The sequence below is a fragment of the Xenia sp. Carnegie-2017 genome, unplaced genomic scaffold (assembly GCF_021976095.1).
Source record: "Xenia sp. Carnegie-2017 unplaced genomic scaffold, XeniaSp_v1 HiC_scaffold_20, whole genome shotgun sequence".
Classification (NCBI taxonomy): Eukaryota; Metazoa; Cnidaria; class Anthozoa; order Malacalcyonacea; family Xeniidae; genus Xenia; species Xenia sp. Carnegie-2017.
The window spans coordinates 9,662,909-9,681,382 of NW_025813483.1; the positions used below are offsets into that span (position 1 = coordinate 9,662,909).

The 18,474-nt window shown below is 36.4% G+C and overlaps 1 protein-coding gene across 1 annotated transcript in view; it reads left to right on the forward strand.

Moving 5' to 3' along the window:
* Positions 1 to 18,244, forward strand: part of LOC124442604 (intersectin-1-like) — a 32,812-nt gene extending 14,568 nt beyond the window's left edge. The window contains exons 21-44 of the mRNA XM_046993094.1: positions 193 to 302; positions 706 to 869; positions 952 to 979; positions 1,363 to 1,484; positions 2,142 to 2,258; positions 3,093 to 3,126; positions 3,664 to 3,858; positions 6,497 to 6,558; positions 6,833 to 6,898; positions 7,849 to 7,955; positions 8,589 to 8,661; positions 9,347 to 9,454; positions 9,996 to 10,094; positions 10,178 to 10,261; positions 10,835 to 10,918; positions 11,829 to 11,900; positions 13,545 to 13,670; positions 14,951 to 14,996; positions 15,433 to 15,505; positions 15,595 to 15,677; positions 16,143 to 16,226; positions 16,479 to 16,573; positions 16,995 to 17,073; positions 17,871 to 18,244. Coding sequence (XP_046849050.1) covers positions 193 to 302; positions 706 to 869; positions 952 to 979; positions 1,363 to 1,484; positions 2,142 to 2,258; positions 3,093 to 3,126; positions 3,664 to 3,858; positions 6,497 to 6,558; positions 6,833 to 6,898; positions 7,849 to 7,955; positions 8,589 to 8,661; positions 9,347 to 9,454; positions 9,996 to 10,094; positions 10,178 to 10,261; positions 10,835 to 10,918; positions 11,829 to 11,900; positions 13,545 to 13,670; positions 14,951 to 14,996; positions 15,433 to 15,505; positions 15,595 to 15,677; positions 16,143 to 16,226; positions 16,479 to 16,573; positions 16,995 to 17,073; positions 17,871 to 18,013 — 2,254 coding nt within the window. The 3' untranslated portion in view covers positions 18,014 to 18,244. The remainder of the gene's footprint in view (positions 1 to 192; positions 303 to 705; positions 870 to 951; positions 980 to 1,362; positions 1,485 to 2,141; positions 2,259 to 3,092; positions 3,127 to 3,663; positions 3,859 to 6,496; positions 6,559 to 6,832; positions 6,899 to 7,848; positions 7,956 to 8,588; positions 8,662 to 9,346; positions 9,455 to 9,995; positions 10,095 to 10,177; positions 10,262 to 10,834; positions 10,919 to 11,828; positions 11,901 to 13,544; positions 13,671 to 14,950; positions 14,997 to 15,432; positions 15,506 to 15,594; positions 15,678 to 16,142; positions 16,227 to 16,478; positions 16,574 to 16,994; positions 17,074 to 17,870) is intronic.
* Positions 18,245 to 18,474: the final 230 nt, after the last annotated feature.

Genomic DNA, 18,474 nt, shown 5'->3' on the forward strand with positions numbered 1-18,474 from the left:
ATAATGCCAAAAGATCATTAAATGCCAATTGTGGACTTCCATTTCGCCAGCGACTAAAGCTCTAACAGCGTATTGTTAAATTCAACTCGACTCGCTGATTATCTGTTAACTTATATATTTTCTTTGTTTCTTAAGGTGCTTTGTATAGTGTTACACCTTTACACGTTTATATTTTCTCGTCATTTTATTTAGAGGCAGCACAAGTGATGTTCCCCCTGAGAAAGCTTCCGTGCAAATTCCTTCTACCGGTGCTTCCGCTTTTACGGAAGTGCCCGAAACTCGTCCAGCCGACGTCGTATCTGGTAGGTTTTTTATTAGTCTTTTTGTTCCTGGGCATATTCAAGAAAACTTATATATCTCCAAAAATAAATAAGATAAAACAGTTCCACGCAGAAAAAGTTATTTAGTCATTTTTAATTGTTTTTACAATCCCACACTTTGAATATATTGAAACAAATTCCTAGCTTCGTGTGAATGGGGTGTGCGCGGAAATATATGGAAAGGAATGGCTACCTGAACACGCTTTGATCGTTAGCTCTTTTGATCAGCTCACGACGAGTTTCGAGTGTCCGCTTTTTCGTTGTGATTTTTCCTCGTAGCAAATAAACGCGCTAAGAAATACATCCAAAACCAATACAACCTGTCTTACTTTTTGATCGAATTCACTTTGAGATGTACTGGAAAGTACAATGTTTTCTTTTATAGAGTGTGTTGCTTTGTACTCCTACAAAGGCCAAGCGGGTGATCTGAGCTTCCAGGAAGGCGATGTGATAAGCATCACAAAAAATGAAGGTGATTGGTGGGAAGGGTCGTTGAAGGGGCAGAAAGGGATATTTCCTGCGAACTACGTGAAAATGAAGGAAGTCGAGGTATATGAAACATCCACACATCGTACAATGACCATTGACTGAGGATAGTGTTGGCTTAATTATTACTATTTGTGTATTGCAGGCGCAGACATCGTCAACGAAGCGTCCAGGTAGGGAGCTTTTTTTGCATTTTATATTGTGGTCTGTCGAGGGGGGATGTTGGTCGTCTTCAGTGGACTAGCTTAGCCACTGTTAGTTTGGTCGTGATATGTAAACACTGCTGTGTTCAATCGCTGTAAAAACAATAGATTTCTACAGGGCGTTGGACGTTGATTTTTACAAATGTTTCAAAAATATAATTAAGGTCGAAAATCTGCAATTTACGTTGGACGGTCAGTTAAATAAAACTTTATTTTTAAAAAAATGTCATCGAATGGTTACGTAGCTTTGTATCCGGACTTCGTGCGCATTGAAATACAAGTTTTTGCTTATCCTATACTGTCTTTTCTATCTATGCTTTAGTCGTAATTCTTTCATTTCTGTTTTATGTTAGAAATTGCGACTGTGATAACAGCTTACACGGCAACTGCACCTGATCAGCTGTCGTTAGTTCCCGGACAGTATATTGCCGTGAAAGCTAAGAATGATAACGGATGGTGGGAGGGACAGCTTCAGGTATTGTCCATTTGCCCGTAGTATTGACTTTTCACGTCTGCGTATACGAGCAAGCTAACTTGCTATATATAGTAGAAATGAAGATGGCGTATTTCAGTATGCGTAGATGTAAATAAAAAGCATTGAAGGACAGTTTGTATCCTCACTAAAATGTAGATCGAGATAGCGTGTGTCAGTGAGGGTTATGATTACTAAACAAAAGATATGCTATGGTAAAATATAAACTAAGATAACATGTGTCCCTGTCGATAGTTATGAACTTAGAACGAGATTATGAGAAACATAAACTAAGTTACGTGTGTCGCTGTAGGTAGTTATGAACTTAGAACGAGATTATGAGAAACATAAACTAAGTTACGTGTGTCGCTGTAGGTAGTTATGAACTTAGAACGAGATTATGAGAAACATAAACTAAGTTACGTGTGTCGCTGTAGGTAGTTACGAACGAGATTATGAGAAACATAAACTAAGTTACGTGTGTCGCTGTAGGTAGTTATGAACTTAGAACGAGATTATGAGAAACATAAACTAAGTTACGTGTGTCAGTAAAAGTGCTTGAACTTTAAAAGGAGCCCTCAATACGATCTGAAGTATTAAATTTTCATAACTGTGTGCTTCGAACTCGTAGTAAATAAGTACTTCATTACTTTGCTTCAGGCCCGCGGCAAAAAACGACAGTCGGGTTTGTTTCCAGGCAATTGTGTAAAACTTCTTAGTTCTGGTTCGAACGCAGCATCAGCGAACAATGATTCAACCACTTCACTAGAGGAATCGGTATGTTTGCATCGAAGGATCACTTTATCTCATGATGTATATTTTTACAGAAAACCTCTCTCTCTTCCTTTTGGATAACTATTCCAAAATGAGAACATAATTCTTTAGGACTAATCAAAATACGCGATACCCCTTTTTATATGGTTGATCACAGATTATAATAAGCATTTTTTGGAATGATTGCTAGATATTTCTCTATTCCTTATGCCATAATAGAAAATATCAAACACTTCTCCATGACCGACAAGTTTTTTATATACTTGAATGTCTTTCAATGTCAGTTCTGACTGTATAATTGAAGACGTTGAAAGTCCTTAAATTTATAAAATGGCCTTGAAAGTTTTTGAATTGTTTTATTTCGGTCAAATTGTTTGTAAGCATGTTGGTTAGCGCATCTATTTCCTTAGTGACATGGCGGCTTTTACTTCACTGGAAAACACAGTATTCTTTCTAAATTGTAGTTTCAATAGAAAAAGTTCTTTGGTATTATTGTGCACGCGATTGTCAGTCGTACTCGTCTTTAAATTTTTTAAAATATTTCCTTGAAAGACCTTGAAAAGTGCTTAAATTTCATTACTCCCAATATTGTACAAACCCTGGATTACATTAAATACAAAACATATTGGCCATCTGATATTGCCACTGCAGCCATGTGTAAAGCTATGCTTGTCAACTGAAGGCAATCCCTTTACCATCTTTCATAAATTATGTTATGATATTGCCATTGCAGCCATATGTAAAGCTATTCTAATTTGCGGTGTTCAGTTTCTCTTTCCAACGTCCCACGTTTTTTTCAGTTTCTGTTTGTTTGAAAGATTTTTTAATTTCGTTTAGTTGTATGCTGTGCCGCGGAAACATAAACCAGAAGGTCAGTTGAATTCAATCTTGGTGGACATATTATTTTCTCGTTATCGCTTACATGTATTTTTGTAATAAGATCAGTGGCGTAGCCAGCTCGCGATTTTTGGTCATGCCGTAAATTTCAGATCGTCACCATTGACGTCTTTCAAAATTTATTGTTTTTGCAGTTTACAGTTTCACAAACTCCATAACCGATTGCAAATGTAGCTACCGTTAAATTTAGGGACATCCCACATCAATTTTGACGAAGTTCTTGTTATTACTGTTTTGATGTGTACTTCAAAAATTTTAAATAGCTGTAAAAGTTCATTTTTCAAATCGTGTAATTCAGCTTATGGCTGCGAATTGATATTATAAAACCGAATATCTATCTTACTGTCATTGAACATCGAAATATTAACATTGCTTGTAGAAAGAAACGGAGCTTGCTTTGCCATTGATTTATGTTGATTTATGTTTCTTTTATGTTTATGTTAATTTATGTATGTGGTGGTTTGCTGCTTTTCCTTTTCGTTTGACGTTTTTCTTGCTTGCTTCATTTCAGAAATATTAGATCAAGTATTAGCGATGTTCTCGTACACTGCTCAAAATTCCGATGAGCTGACATTCTACAAGGGTAGTGTAATAACCGTGCGAAGCCGCAAGGGCGACTGGTGGCAAGGAGAGTTGAACGGAAAAGTCGGCGTGTTCCCCAATAACTACGTTCAACCGCTGACCGATCTACCAAAGACGACTCAATGTAAGTTGATATGTTATTGATGTTGCCTTGCGTTCTGACTGCGTACACGTTGTTGGTGGCAGTATTACCAGCCTTCACCAAGAAATTGAAGATTAATTAGCGGCATTATACACTTTCAACCGGACTTTAAGTTGTTAGGAAGTAACATGTTCATTAAGTTTTGATTTTTAGCGAATCGTGGCGTTCTTCGGTAGTTGCGTAGGAAAAACTAATTGACGTTTAGTTAGGTCTCCGCGTAGTATGTACAGGCCGGTCATTGAAAGATGGGTCCGTTACTTAGGGTCAAAACTAATTGACGTTTAGTTAGGTCTCTGCGTAGTATGTATAGGCCGGTCATTCAAAGATAGGTCCGTTGCTTAGGGTCAAAACTAATTGACGTTTAGTTAGGTCTCTGCGTAGTATGTATAGGCCGGTCATTCAAAGATAGGTCCGTTTCTTAGGGTCAAAACTAAATTTGATGGCAATTTGGATGTAATTCAAAATTACCTTTTGATCGAAATTCCGTTCTGATCGATCGTCTTGGAAAATTGTCGTATGCTAAGCAGCTTCTCTCCGTCAAGTTGAATTTAGGTCATTCAAAATATGTTTGAGGGGGGGGGAGAGAGAGTGTCTTTAGCTTATGAGACCTGTATGAACCCTAAACCCAGCTAAATATAAAATCACCTCCTTACTGTTAATTATGCATGGCCTGCGGTCAAGGCCCGTTTTTATCCACAGCCCATGTTAGGTGAATTCTCAAATAATCGGCGAATATCTTTTAAGGCTGAGGAAATCGATCAACATTTTATGAGAATTGGTATTGATTGATGTATTCTTGTGTAATTCACCTCAATCAATTTTTGTATTTTTATTTGGATTTCATTTAGGACCAAGAAATGCTTTGGGCCAACAAGGATCTGCTAAATACTTTTCACTGTGTTTGCAAATACTTAGCAATTCTGTTCATATCTCTCAGCATGTGCTGCCTTATGGCGAGACAGCCGGTACTATCTCAAAATGATTGTCCTTTTCAAATGAAACCAACTTCGTTGAAATTCTTTAGTAAGATATTCTAGTTTTCTGTTCCTTCACGGTTTATCACTTTCGTTTGAAGGAGTAAAATTGGGAATTCTTGTTAATACCGGGACGTTCCGTCTTGTTCTTTTGTATCGGAAATCCCGTCATAAAACAGCGCATGCGTATCGCACATGCCATTTTTAAGATATTCTTAGTTTTATTTTTAGCTTATTTCAACCTTAACAATGAACGATAAGTAGGAAATTTTAGTTAGCATCGTAATTATTTTTTTGCAAGTTGAGTTTTAGCTGTGCGTCCAAATCGGTCCTAAAATCTCGGACTCTGAAAACTGACCACGTGTCCGCTTGCGGAATGTAAGATTTCTCATTGAAAGTTCATATTCCGTCTAGTTTATTACCTTGATTATAATGCACTAATGAAGCAAGCAATATATTTACAATTTGTATATTTTTACTAATATATAAGATTTGTTACATATGTCATTGCAATTCTTCAGTCTTTTGTACTTTGATTAAGCAAATGAATCACAACGCTTGATATTTAATGTGCAGTGATCGGCCCAAAGCATTTCAGCTCAGGAAATTGATCTATACCTATTTTGTGTTGCTAAATATAAACAATAAATTGTTATGAAATATTTAACCCGAGATTCAGCATAAATTATGCTAATTGTTATACGTAAGTTAAGTTGTTGATTTTATCTTTCACAAAAACAATCTTTGTTTCATGTTGGAATAATTATTTCAACTATTTGTGTGTATCTTTAAACGTCTACTTTTAGCAACATCAATCTTTTATGAACCTAAACATATTATATTGGATTTATTTACATTTAAATCATGTTGTCCGACCCGTTGATATTGGTGAATTTACCATCGATATCGTAGTATGAAAATTGAACTGAGGCACAGACTAAGGTCTTTGTTGCTATGTGAAACATTAATTAGTTCAATATGGAAACTAAACTTGACATTAAAATATAATTATTCGCCATGGTAAATACCTACTAATATGGATAGACAATTTTCCTTGAGTTTGATTTGACTCACACTGATCATGCATATAAGGACAATGCAAGTCTTCCTCCTTAGAGTTTCGTGACTGTACATGTTTTCTAGTGTATAAAAGTATTATTTTTTGATGCATCAATGGATTTCACAGCTTCGAGTTAAGTTAGGGGTACTTTTGCGATGAAATAGAACAGTGTGCTTTTTTCGCCTTTTCATAAACACAAATCGTAATTTTTGGATACATTTGTGTAATCTGATGTAAAATCCTCAGAGAACGTGTTTTCAAATACGGGAAACTACACGAAGCAGAAAATTATTTGAACTGATAAAAGCTGTTTGCTTTAGCACAGTGTAGTTTATGTTTGAAGATCAAGCAAGCATTATCGCGCTTTCGTAATTTCTTTGGCTAGTTATCTTGACTTGGAGATTTGAATGACTTTGCACTTGCGGAATCCTCAAAACTTTCTCAATACCACATTCTTAATCCTTATACGTTAATGTAATTCCTTTGTAAACGTTAGTGTCGTTCTTTAGTAAGTGTAATTGCACAGTAATTTTAACGTCATTCCTTGTAAATCCTAATGTACTTCCTTACATGCTGTGCATCTCAGGGACTGGAAATTGGGATCGTCAATTATTGGACTCCATGACGTCAATGGAACGCAGCAGACAGGTGAAAATATTTTTTGCGTTTTATTGATGCGTATTGCAATATTTCTTGCTCTCCTTAATCCGTTGCAATTATTTATTTTACATGTTTGTAGATGTAGATCGTCCAGGTGGGTATAGTTCTGAGAAGGACTACCGCTAAGGTTGTCGAAACGTCCGTCAACAACAATAAAACAGTCCTTCTCAAGACTATACCAACCTGGACGGTCTACATTTACAAACATGTAACGATACTCCCGGGCTTAAACCATTTACTTAGTTACTTATTTGTTGTTCAGAATTGCATTTACGAGCTCATCAACAGCGAACAAATTTACGTTGACGATATGAGTTTGACGTTGGAGGTATGTCCTAGTCAGAGCATAGGGAATAAACAGTAGGACAGTTTCTCCGCGCGACTTGCTGGTGTATTTAACAATTACATTACGTGCTCGAGACTGCTATGAGATGAAACCCCCGAATCGACTATCTCATGGAAATCGAGAACGAATAGTCCAGTTGTTTTAGTAGAGTCATATTAGTATACATGAAAAAAGGGTTGCGATGGATTTCCAAATTTGTTGTTTTGTGTATTTGTTGTGGTCGACATTGTTTATAAAAGCAAGCGACTCTTGCCCAATGCGCGTTTCGTTACTTTAATTGAAATTTTGTTTATTATGCCTTTAAATATCTTAATTTCGTATTTAATAGCAACTTTAGTCTTTTCTACAATTGCCTTTTGATTTGGAGTAAACGATCAAGTTTATATTCAGAAACCTGAGTAAAACGCGAGTCGGTATGGTCGGCAGCCAACTTTTTGCGATACCTGCTATCTATGGAAAGTTGGATAGCGAGTAGAGTAGCCAATCAAATGAAAGCATTTGCATTACGTTACTAATATGATTCTACTAAATTTGATTAGATCACTGGGGCCGGTTGCACGAAGCCTGGATAGCGTTATCCATTGTGTTATCCTTGAAAAAGGTGTTCATGTTTTTCTTACGACAAAGAAATTTCGTATCTTCGAAACAATATTTTATTTCAGCGATTGCTCAGTTCGAATCTCCTAGTTTTTTTATTTTTAAAAGGTTTTATAAAGTTTCAAAAAATTGCTGTCCAATGGGGATAACGCTATCCAGGCTTCGTGCAATCTGCCCCTGTTTGCAGATATCCAGTTGAGTGTCATTATTGTTCAGAAAAGCCAAGTTACTGGCTGCCCTTTTTACGCAATAGTCATGCTAAGTCATTTTTAACTGCTTTGGTGCAATGTGCATCCACTTTTTTACGATTCCCAAGCTTTTATTTCTGACTCCAGGTTTTTTACAATCCAATCGCCGTATCTAAACTTCTGGACGACAACGAAATTAATACGATTTTCGTCAACTGGAGGGAGCTGATTTTCTGCAGTACAAAATTGCTCAAGTATGACTCTTTAAGGAAGATTGAAAGATCGCTCTGATTGGTCAAATCCGATGTTTGCGTCAACGGCATAAAAAAGCACATCAAAATGTTTTGACTTTACCATGAGATAAATTTCATAGCATTTTAAAATTTTTTTGTTTTGCCTCATTTCTTCTCTGTTTCGGTCGTATGAGTTGCAGAAAGATTACCAATTGATTTCGGTGTTCTTTTTAATTTTAGGTTTAAGATTAATTTTGGTGTTTTTCACGTTATTTAAGCTAGAAGTGAGTGCTACAAACACTGAATTAGGACAAGTCTACGAAATCATTGAACTATAATACATGGAACGCTACCTGTAATACAAAACCCTAAAAATTTTTAAGCCGTGATTTTACCCTAGACACGCGAGATTTTACCCCATACGGGCACGCGTGTGTAGTCAATCAATTTTTACTCCGCGAGAGAATCTCGAAACACTACACACGCGTGTCTGGGGTAAGATTTGGCTTCAATTATTTGCTTCAGGGAGCGTTCCATGTATTTTAGTTCAATGGTCTACATAAACCTGAACCTTGACCAATCAGTTGCTTAACATTAAAAATCGCTTGCATCTCGCTTGTTGAGTACGTCTTGAATGTCATTGCTTTATTGTAGGGCTTTTCTTGTTCGAAAGAAACTGAACAACGAGGGTTTAATTTATACCATTGGAGATGTTCTTTGTGAGCAGGTACGAGATGGAATTTATTAATTCTAAGCCCTGATTTTGATTTTTAGTTTGTCAACAGGGGATGCTACAGAATGCCCGAACTAGAGTCAATTGACAACTAAGAATAAATAGAGGACTGTTAAGTTTAGAATAAGAGTCTTTAGAATGTTCAAATGTTTGTCTCCAGAGGTCTATAAACTATAGAATAAGATATAAAAAGTGACCATAACATTTTCGAATGATAGCCCCCAATAGAGTACTATACGAAATGGTCGAAAGCCTATCAATGACGATTATAAAGCGTAGAATGAGACTGAACAGAGAATGTTCAAATGGTAGTTAACTGACAGGTGTTGAATGAGTGAATGGGATTCAGCTGAGAAGTAACATTGTATTACATATTGAAATGATAGTTGTTTATTACTTTAAAGAACCATCTACTTGTCATGACTCAAATGTAACCTTAACCAGCCAATCGTGTGCAGTCAACAACTCAAATGTAACATTAACCAGCCAATCGTGTGCAGTCAACAACTCAAATGTAACATTAACCAGCCAATCGTGTGCAGTCAACAACTGTTGACATTAACCAGCCAATCGTGTGCAGTCACTGTTGTTGACTTCCTATCCTACTATTCTTTCAGCTCTCTCGTCTCACTCCTTACCTCAGACTCCGGAGCTGATGATTTTTTCATTCTAATTTCAGCTCCCTCGTCTTACACCTTACATCAGATTTTGTAGCTGCCAACTGAAAGCGTGTAGACTGCTGCAAAATAAAATCGAGAACGTACCGGAGTTCAAAAATCTTGAAAAGGTACTTGATTCTTGTTGTTTGTAGTGAAAATTCTATAGATTACGAATTCGTCTCTGTCGTTTCGTTGCAACCTTTCTTGTTTACTTTGCGTCAACCGTCGCCCTAACTTTACTGCCCTTTTCTTAGCTCCAATCAAAATATGTGAGAAGTTTTGCCATTGGTTGAGCAAAGGCGATTTTCTGGGATGTTTGCCTTGTCCACTGATGAATTTATCGGGGAAGTGCAGAGGGTTGTGCACTTCGATAGAGCGCAGGAGCGGTGTCGATTTCTAGAAAATACTAATATACCAATGAATTTAGCAAAGCAATGAATTTATCGTGCAGAGTTTAATGGAGCGCGACTCTTACTAATGAAAAGGTAATAGAATTCGACCAAAAAGTAGCCACCGAATTCTTATCCAAACTAGAGCACCCCATAACCATGTCCGATCGATGTTGTAACATAACCAACTGTATCACAACAAGTCTGCTTTTGGTGACGATGACGATTCTTTCACGTCCAGTTTTTAAGGTTAAATGACTTGCATATATGTATTTTTAAGCAATGTAGTCAGACACCTCGTGCACGTGGTCTACCTCTGAGTAGCTATCTCCTCAAGCCTCTGCAAAGAGTAACAAAGTATCCGTTGCTTATACGAAAGGTATTTGATTTTAACATGTGTTTTTTTTTGTTACTTTTTTCGTGTGCAATTTTTCATTATAAAACACTTGCTTTTCTTGATAGATTCTCGAGGACACCCCTGAAAAACACTCGGATAGAAGCGATTTAGAAGATGCTCTGGAAAAAGCCGAAGATCTGTGTAGACAGGTATCATGAATTGTACGACCGGCATTCTTAGATGTTTAAGATAAAATTCAATTTCAGGTCACTTATGATGTAGACATTAGACTAGATACGTTTGAACTCAAATTTCTACGTCAGATCACTCCTGATTTCGACACTAGACTGAAGTATATAAGAACTAAAGTTTCAGCATTCGATCATTCATAATGAACACACTAGACTAAAGCATACAAAAAATTCAAGTTGTTACGTCCGATCATTCCCGATGAAGACACTACACTGAACTATATAAAGACTCAAGTTTCAACATTAAATCACTCCAGTTGAAGACGCCAGACTTGAGTATGTAAAAACTCAAGTTTGAACTCCAGATCACACCCGATAATGACATGAACAATTTTTCCTCACCAACCCTCATGTTAATGTACATCTGAAAACCTGGTCATTGCAAATGCTTTTTTGAACTCAATTTTAGGACTCGTGCATGCAAGAACTTGTGTTATAACATCAATGCATCAAATTATTCCTAACGAGGACACTTGTCTCGATTCTTCTTTCTAAGTATTTTTCATTGTTATCTACATCGTTCTTCTTTAGATTAATGAAGGCGTCAGGTCGCAAGAAGACACGGATAGATTAGAATTCATGCAAACACATATTAATACGGAGGGTCTTGACGAGGTATTCTTTGTTCTTTATCCAGGCTTATTTGCTGGTAAGGCTCTGAACGTATGACGTAAATAAAGTATGTTCAGAGCTTTACTCTTGGGTCGTCCCAAGAAAGCAAATATCTTAAGCTATATAGACAGATAATATTTTAGCTAGCATATCTTTATAGCAATATCACATTGCTTTCAACCCCCAGCCTCGAAATGGGTATCATTTTCTGCCGTTAAACGGATCCGGCACATCCCTGGGACCGGTTGCACGAAGCCTGGATAGCGTTGTCCATTGGATAGCAATTTTTTTAGACTTTCATAAAACCTTTAGAGAGCAAAAAATATAAGATTCCAAATGAGCAATCACTGAATTAAAATATTGTTTCAAGATTACGAAATTTCTTTGTCGAAAATAAAAGTTTGATAATTTTGCCATCCTAATTTTGCAACTCATTATCTATCATTGAAGCATTAATCATTTTAATTGAATCTTTATTGAGAATGCCAACATCACTAAAAAGTGGTTTACAGAGAGGTCCTCTAAAAGTAACTAAATATAATATAACTACTTAAAAATAAAAATAAAAAGAATACAAATCGAAAAATATGAACATAAAACTACATCATTTGAAAATTAACATGCTAAAAACGAAACTAATTAAAATAGTGCTTTTTTGATACCACGCTTAAATTGGCTTAAGGTGGGCACATCTCTTATGGAAAGGGGTAAGGCATTCCAAACGTCCGCTGCAAAATTTATTGTTATCCAGTGCCCCCATCTTCTGTGTGCGAATGATTTGCGGATATTTCGCTTTGATCGTGTATTATAGTTATGATAGTTACTGTTAAAACAGTAGTGAAAAGTGTGCATAAAAAGGTTATTAACTACCTTGAACATGAAAATAGCACGATTAATATTAATTCTCGTTCAGCGTCTAGTATTTAATTCACAAACGAACTGTCTTGGCCAACGAAAATTTGTCTACGATGGAACTTTGTTTAAGGTGAGAAATGCACACGAGCTCACCGGCGCAGACTCATTTTGGGAATAACATTTTTAAGTGATAAATAATAATATAGTAGGAAAACGATACTGGATTGTGATTGTTTGGTATCAGTACATTTATTCTTAAATAGCGATGCACAAGTCTATCTCTTTCATTGTTAAGATGTGAAACAATTTGGATTCGAGTGCGTTTGGTATCGTATTTTCACTGTATCCAGGGGGGTGGCTGTAGCTTTTTACTCTGTCTGAGTGGGGTGAATCAATGGAGAATATATATAGAGAGTCATATGTATTTTGTGTTATTACCAACACACGTGAAACATTGGCGGTACAAGTCGATATCACTTTCCAAAACACACGGTTTTAAAGGTCAAAAATTGAAGCGCAATTTTTAAAATACACCATTTTTTTGGAAATAATCTTTTCTGCCACTAATTTTTTACTGTTGCTCCTAGTTTTGAACCTACTAATTCATCTTGATGAATGACTACGATCAGGCACGAGATCGATCTTTTGAAGCCATGTTTCTCTTACTGAAGTTAACAACTTTAACCCTTCACTTGGCAAATTTTGTCGAAAGTTCGTACACATGTCGTTTGGTGATTGTTTTAGATACTCTTCACTGCCACTGATTTATTATGAGATCAGTGTACACTGCCAAGTAAACGATATTAACAATGGAGATTTTTTCCATGTTTTGGCCCGTGTTCACGATCAATTTTTTTGAAATGCAATTAAGTTTAGTTAGCTTTCGGTGTAGTTAAATCACTTGCCTAAATTGTGTTGATGTGATATGTAATGTTACCCTACCAAACGGCCATATCGAATCGTGTGAAATGAATCGAATTCAATACGACCGTATTGAAGTGCGTGAAAGTGGTTTGTGATATTGAGTGCGGGGTGTTTATGTACATATGTATACGAAGTGTCAAATAACTAAATTTACATGTGTGCGGGGTGTTTATTTACATATGTATACGTAGTGTCAAATAACTAAATTTACATGTGTGCGGGGTGTTTATTTACGTATGTATACGAAGTGTCAAATAACTAAATTTACATGTGTGCGAGGTGTTTATTTACATATGTATACGAAGTGTCAAATGACTAATTTACTGTGTGACGGGGGGTTTATTTACATATGTGTACAGTGTCAAATGACTAAATTTATATGTCGGATGGACTGTATTGCATCTGCAATGTTGCACGAAACACTGTGTCAGCCGACAATTTAAAGAAGTGATTGTAAACAAATTTAAACCAGATGTTCTTGAGAAGAAAATCGAATCAAAACAAGATACGAAGTAAACTGTAAATTTTCGACTTTATTTCAAAGTCATCCTCAGACAGAATGATCATCCTCATTCGACTTTATTTCAAAGTCATCCTCAGACAGAATGATCATCCTCATCTGTCTGAGGATGACTTTGAAATAAAGTCGAAAATTTACAGTTTACTTCTCGTCTTGTTTTGATTCATATTTTGCAATCTCAAGATGTCTTGTTTCTTCGGAATTTGTTTTATATTATATGTATACGAAGTGTCAAATAACTAAATTTACATGTGTGCGGGGTGTTTATTTACATATGTATACGAAGTGTCAAAATACAAATTTACATGTGTGCGGGTTGTTTATTTACAGCATAAAAGCGGCAAAGAGCTACAAGCGTTCTTATGTAACGATTTCCTCTTGTTAACTCGTGAGAACAGCTCATTGGCTAAGAAGATTGGTAAAGATTCCGAGAAACAATACGTTTTATATCAACCGGTATGTGCCCGCGACTCCATGCGCACGCAGCACTATTTCTTGTAGTTAGACAGACCATTTAAAGTGTTTATCACATTTTTGTTTAATTGCATTGAAAAGAGCATGTAGAATGACTTGATGACCTCTTTAGTAGAATTGAATTATTGTACTTTGTTCATGAGATATTCCACTTTTTCTTTATGCAAATGACATCGTTATGACATCACAGAGCTTAATGACACTTAAAAGATCATCAATTTTTACATCCAAAATTCTTTTAAAGAACTCATGAACTCATTTTAACTTGCCTTTACAATTCAATCAAAAAACAAGTTAAAATTTGGTGTCATAAACACTCTAAGTGAGCTTACAACAACAGGCTATCTTTTGTTAATGTGAAGGCTACATTATATGTGGTATTAATCTCACAAAGCAATATTTTTACGGCTAGGTTTCATATGCAGGCTTACGTTTATATGTAGGCAGCCATCCTGGTGTTATACAGTTCTGTAGTTTTTACACCTACTATTTTATTCGTATGTTTATTGCACTGATCACGCTAGAAACATTTGAATTACCGTGACCGGATGTTTCTTCAGTACTCAGTGCTACAGAAAAATGCATTCATGTGTAGAATTTCGTCCATCATCGATTGTATCCTTCGAATGTGATGCAACTTTGTACAAATACTCAATGCAGACACATTTCTTTTGGATTTTTTTATTCGTGTATCGTACTTGGCGTGCATATGAGGCCCGTAGTGTGAGCGGCCCATTTATTTAGTCCTGCTGTGAATATCTTTGAAGCTCACTGCGGAAACAGTAGAGTTCTAAAGAATTAGTAATGAGTCTGAAACTTTAATAAAAGCGCTAAATTTGTGGTATGCGGTGTGAAGTGTCGCACTTCAATGCAGTGGCATGACCAGCTTGCATGTTTAAGTCCAGTTGTGTTGGTTCAGAACATCATTCATTTCTTTAGAAATCTATTTTTTCATTGTGAGTGAACATTAAAAGGAGCAATGAGAAGCGAGCTGGTTATATGCGACCGTTTTAATGTGGAACCAGAATGTTTACAGTTCAAACAAAAGTGAAATACGATTAAACAATGATGTAAAGATCGCTCCGACATCATCGAATACACACCCATCCCCCAGTCACCCCTAAATTTTCCAGTGGGCGTTCAATGTGTGCACGTTAAAGCGTGTCAGAGCAACTTCATAATTAGGGAAAAGTTTATTTGTTTCTTTTTGAACCATTAACACCTTGCCTCTCGCTTGACTGTAGTATATTTTTTTCCTGTAGCCAATACGACTGAATGAGATTACGGTGAAAGTCCCCGATCAACACAGTAAGTGTTACTATAAAATTTTTCTGATTGAACGACTATGGGTTTTTTGGGCATTTGTGGTGAATGCTTGGAAGTGAACTAATTTTGAATTCCTATTTGGAGTGCAACACTGATTTTCTGATTGCGTGTGGGAGATCCGAATGTTTTTATTTCTAATGAAAGAAATCATGAAAACTCGATCTTGAGCACTCTGCACTGAACGAAAATCTACTTTTATTAACACCCTCACCTTCAAATTACACGACTATAAGCAATCAGCTCTTCAAGCAAGCTCACTTGGCAATTTTTGTCTTCTCTTGTGAAATGACCTTTCTGCAAGTGGACTGAGCAAATTTTTTACCAATACAAGCTACGAGACTTTTTGACTCAATGTTATCGCCTTTTAATGCATGGGATCCGTTTTTTTTTAATTTCATCGTGTTTCACTCTCTTTTAGGTGAAGAGACTTTATTTCAAGTTTCACACATAGACAAAATGTATTTATTACGAGCCGAGACGAAGAATGAAAGGTATGTTGTTCATGTATCATTCCGTACACCGTGTACTGTCTGGCATTTTTTACTTTTATAAGAATAGAATTTTTGTTTCTTTTGCATAGAATAACGTGGGTGCGAAAATTGAAGCAGGCTTCTGAGCACTACATAGAGACGGAAGGAATTCGACGTCAGAGAGCATACAGAGGTATGCTTAAAAGAATAGAACTGCGTTATGTAACTTGTTTGAGCTTTTGCAAGCGGTTGACAGGATTACATTTCAATCAATCATTTGCATTCCGTCTTCTGTTTGCTGTCCATCTCGAACGGTTTATGTTACTCAACGTGAAACAACTCAAGCAAAAATGTTTGTCGAAAAGTAGCTTGAGTGAGATGTAATGTTATCGTAATTGCATGCCACTGAGATAAACGTGTTTCTCGAGCGCATTTTCCCGAGTACAATCTCTCACCGGAAAAGGTTATTATTGGAAAACTTAGTTTTCGTCGCGTCGTACTGGGACTTGATTTGATTCTTAAATTGTTTGGCGTACAGTCGTCTTATTAGTTTTAGTTTCAACACATTTATATATTTCAGCTGATGAGGATTTATCATCTCTCTTACTCTACAATTTGCAAAACAATTTTCATGAATCACCTGCATTTATCATTTTAGCGAGATCTTTTCGGAAAGACAACATTGGAAAGCTGATTGTTTACATCATAGAAGGATCCGATCTTAAAGCCTCGGACCCCAACGGTCAGTAAGATTATTTGCAACGTAATTACGGAAATATGTTAGTTATTTATTGTTGATCAATGGCTTTTTCGTTTGGTGGACTTTCGCTTTCGTTTGGTCGAAAATAAATTTCCAACATTTTAGCATGTGTTCGTTGTGTTGAGTTGTAGTATTTTTGTGTCGAGTTGTTCTCATCTGCCATTATCATCTATATATACGTAATGCTTGCTAATACATCTAACTTTCATGTGTTGGGACATGTTTCTTTACCAGGCTTAAGCGATCCGTATTGTGAAGTGAGTCTTGGCAGTCAAGAGCACAAGACGAAAGTCATCACAAATACTCTAAATCCAAAATGGAATTCTTCTGTAAGGATTTATCTTACCCTACAGTTTTGCTTATAGGTATTTAAGGTGTTAGGTTATGCCAACAGGTTTTTCCAGTCCCACTATCCTAGGTTTTCTGTGTTCACTTAGTGCAAAAATAATAGACCTCCGATGAAATTAACAATGATAGTTATTGATCTGAGATTTACATACCTGGACCAAATCTTGCTACTGGCTTTGCCATTGGTTTTGTGTAATAGTTAGGAAACTATTGTGCTCACTTTGTCCGATGATTATCTTCGAAAGTGGATTGAGCATGTGTGTGTGTGTGTGTGTGTGGAATGCCTGAGAATTTGAGATACTTATTTATCTCTCGGAAGTAGTATTGATGCCGCTTTTGTTTTGCTTAAACACGTCCCTTCTCGTATGTCTTTTCCATGTCGTCAACCTTTGTCATTTTCAGATGCAATTTATTCTTCGAGATTTGAAACAAGATGTCTTGTGCATATCCGTGTTTGATCAAGACATGTATTCACCAAACGGTAATACTTTTCGGTTATTTTCATAAGTATATTAAATCCACTTGTTAGCTATTCTTTCTTTCTATTCCATGAAAAAAAAAGCTTTCTGACGAAGCGCCGGTTACACCAGGGCTCATCTCTGTATTAAACTGCATGATCATTCGCTACGTTTGTCGCAAGTATTTTCAAGCGTGTGAATTTATCTGTTCACCAGCAGTAGCGGATCCAGCATATGGTAATATAATTTGCAACAGCTTAATTTCAAATTCAAAATACCTTCACAACAATGCTATTGGTTATGTAACTTCCAAAGAACCAAATCGAATCGGTGTAAGTGCATCGAAAAATGAGCTGTTGTGATTTATTTTTCATAACGCTGGATCGACCACTGTCTCTTGTGTTCTTTCTAAACCATCACGAAAAAAAAACAATGCGTAAATTTATGGCGCCATCTCATTGTTAGGTGAACTTTTGTATGTCTGCTGTAACACCTATTAGCAAGGTCAACCCTCACTGATCTTTATACGATTACCTGGAATAAGCAAGGGCACGGAGTAGTACGAAAAACAAGGTTCTTATTTCGGAAATCGTAGGGAAAACCTTCAATCCACGTTTTTAGGTATAGAAGAAGTGAAAAAGTTTGCCTTATTTAGTACGTAGATGACAGTCGCAGATTTTTATGTCATATACTGTGCAATTGTACTCTGCTATAATAAAATGTAACAATTAAACATTCCAGGTAATTGATATACAGGTCAGTGCCAAAGACAATCCAAATTAGTGAATTTTTGAATATTTCCTCTTCAAATTTCCTCCAGATTTTCTTGGAAGAACTGAAATTCGCGTCGACAGCTTGATGAAAGAAGGTAACGGTCCGTGGCAGAAACGTTTGCTGTTACACGAAGTAACGACTGGAGAACTCTTAGTGAGACTGGAAATTCAGCTGTATAAAAAGCAGTGAACTATCGTTTTCACTGCTCCTCCAATGACAGATCGTTTCAAAATAAAAACTATCCAATCGCTGCCGTTCATTCATGGGTGAAAATAATCGTTATTGTGCGAATGACCAACGTATATAAGATGCTGTAAATTTTTTTTAAAATGCTATGCTGGATTATTCACATTTTACTCAATGTTAAGTGCAATTTCAATTATGAAACAGCCCGTATTTCTATTACAACAATGAAGTAAACATGCGTACGGTTTTGAATATATTTGTACCGTAAATGATGTAATAAACGCCCGGGGTGTTTAATAAATTCTAGCAGTTGTAGGACAGTGCGCGGCGTTCATAGAGAGAAGCGTATGTATGATTTTTCGTATATATGGCTAAATGTACTGGTATCATTGGATTTGGCGGTGTGTCAATTACTATTAGAGAGGGTGGTTATGGAGAGAAGCGATAGGAGGTGTCTATAAGGA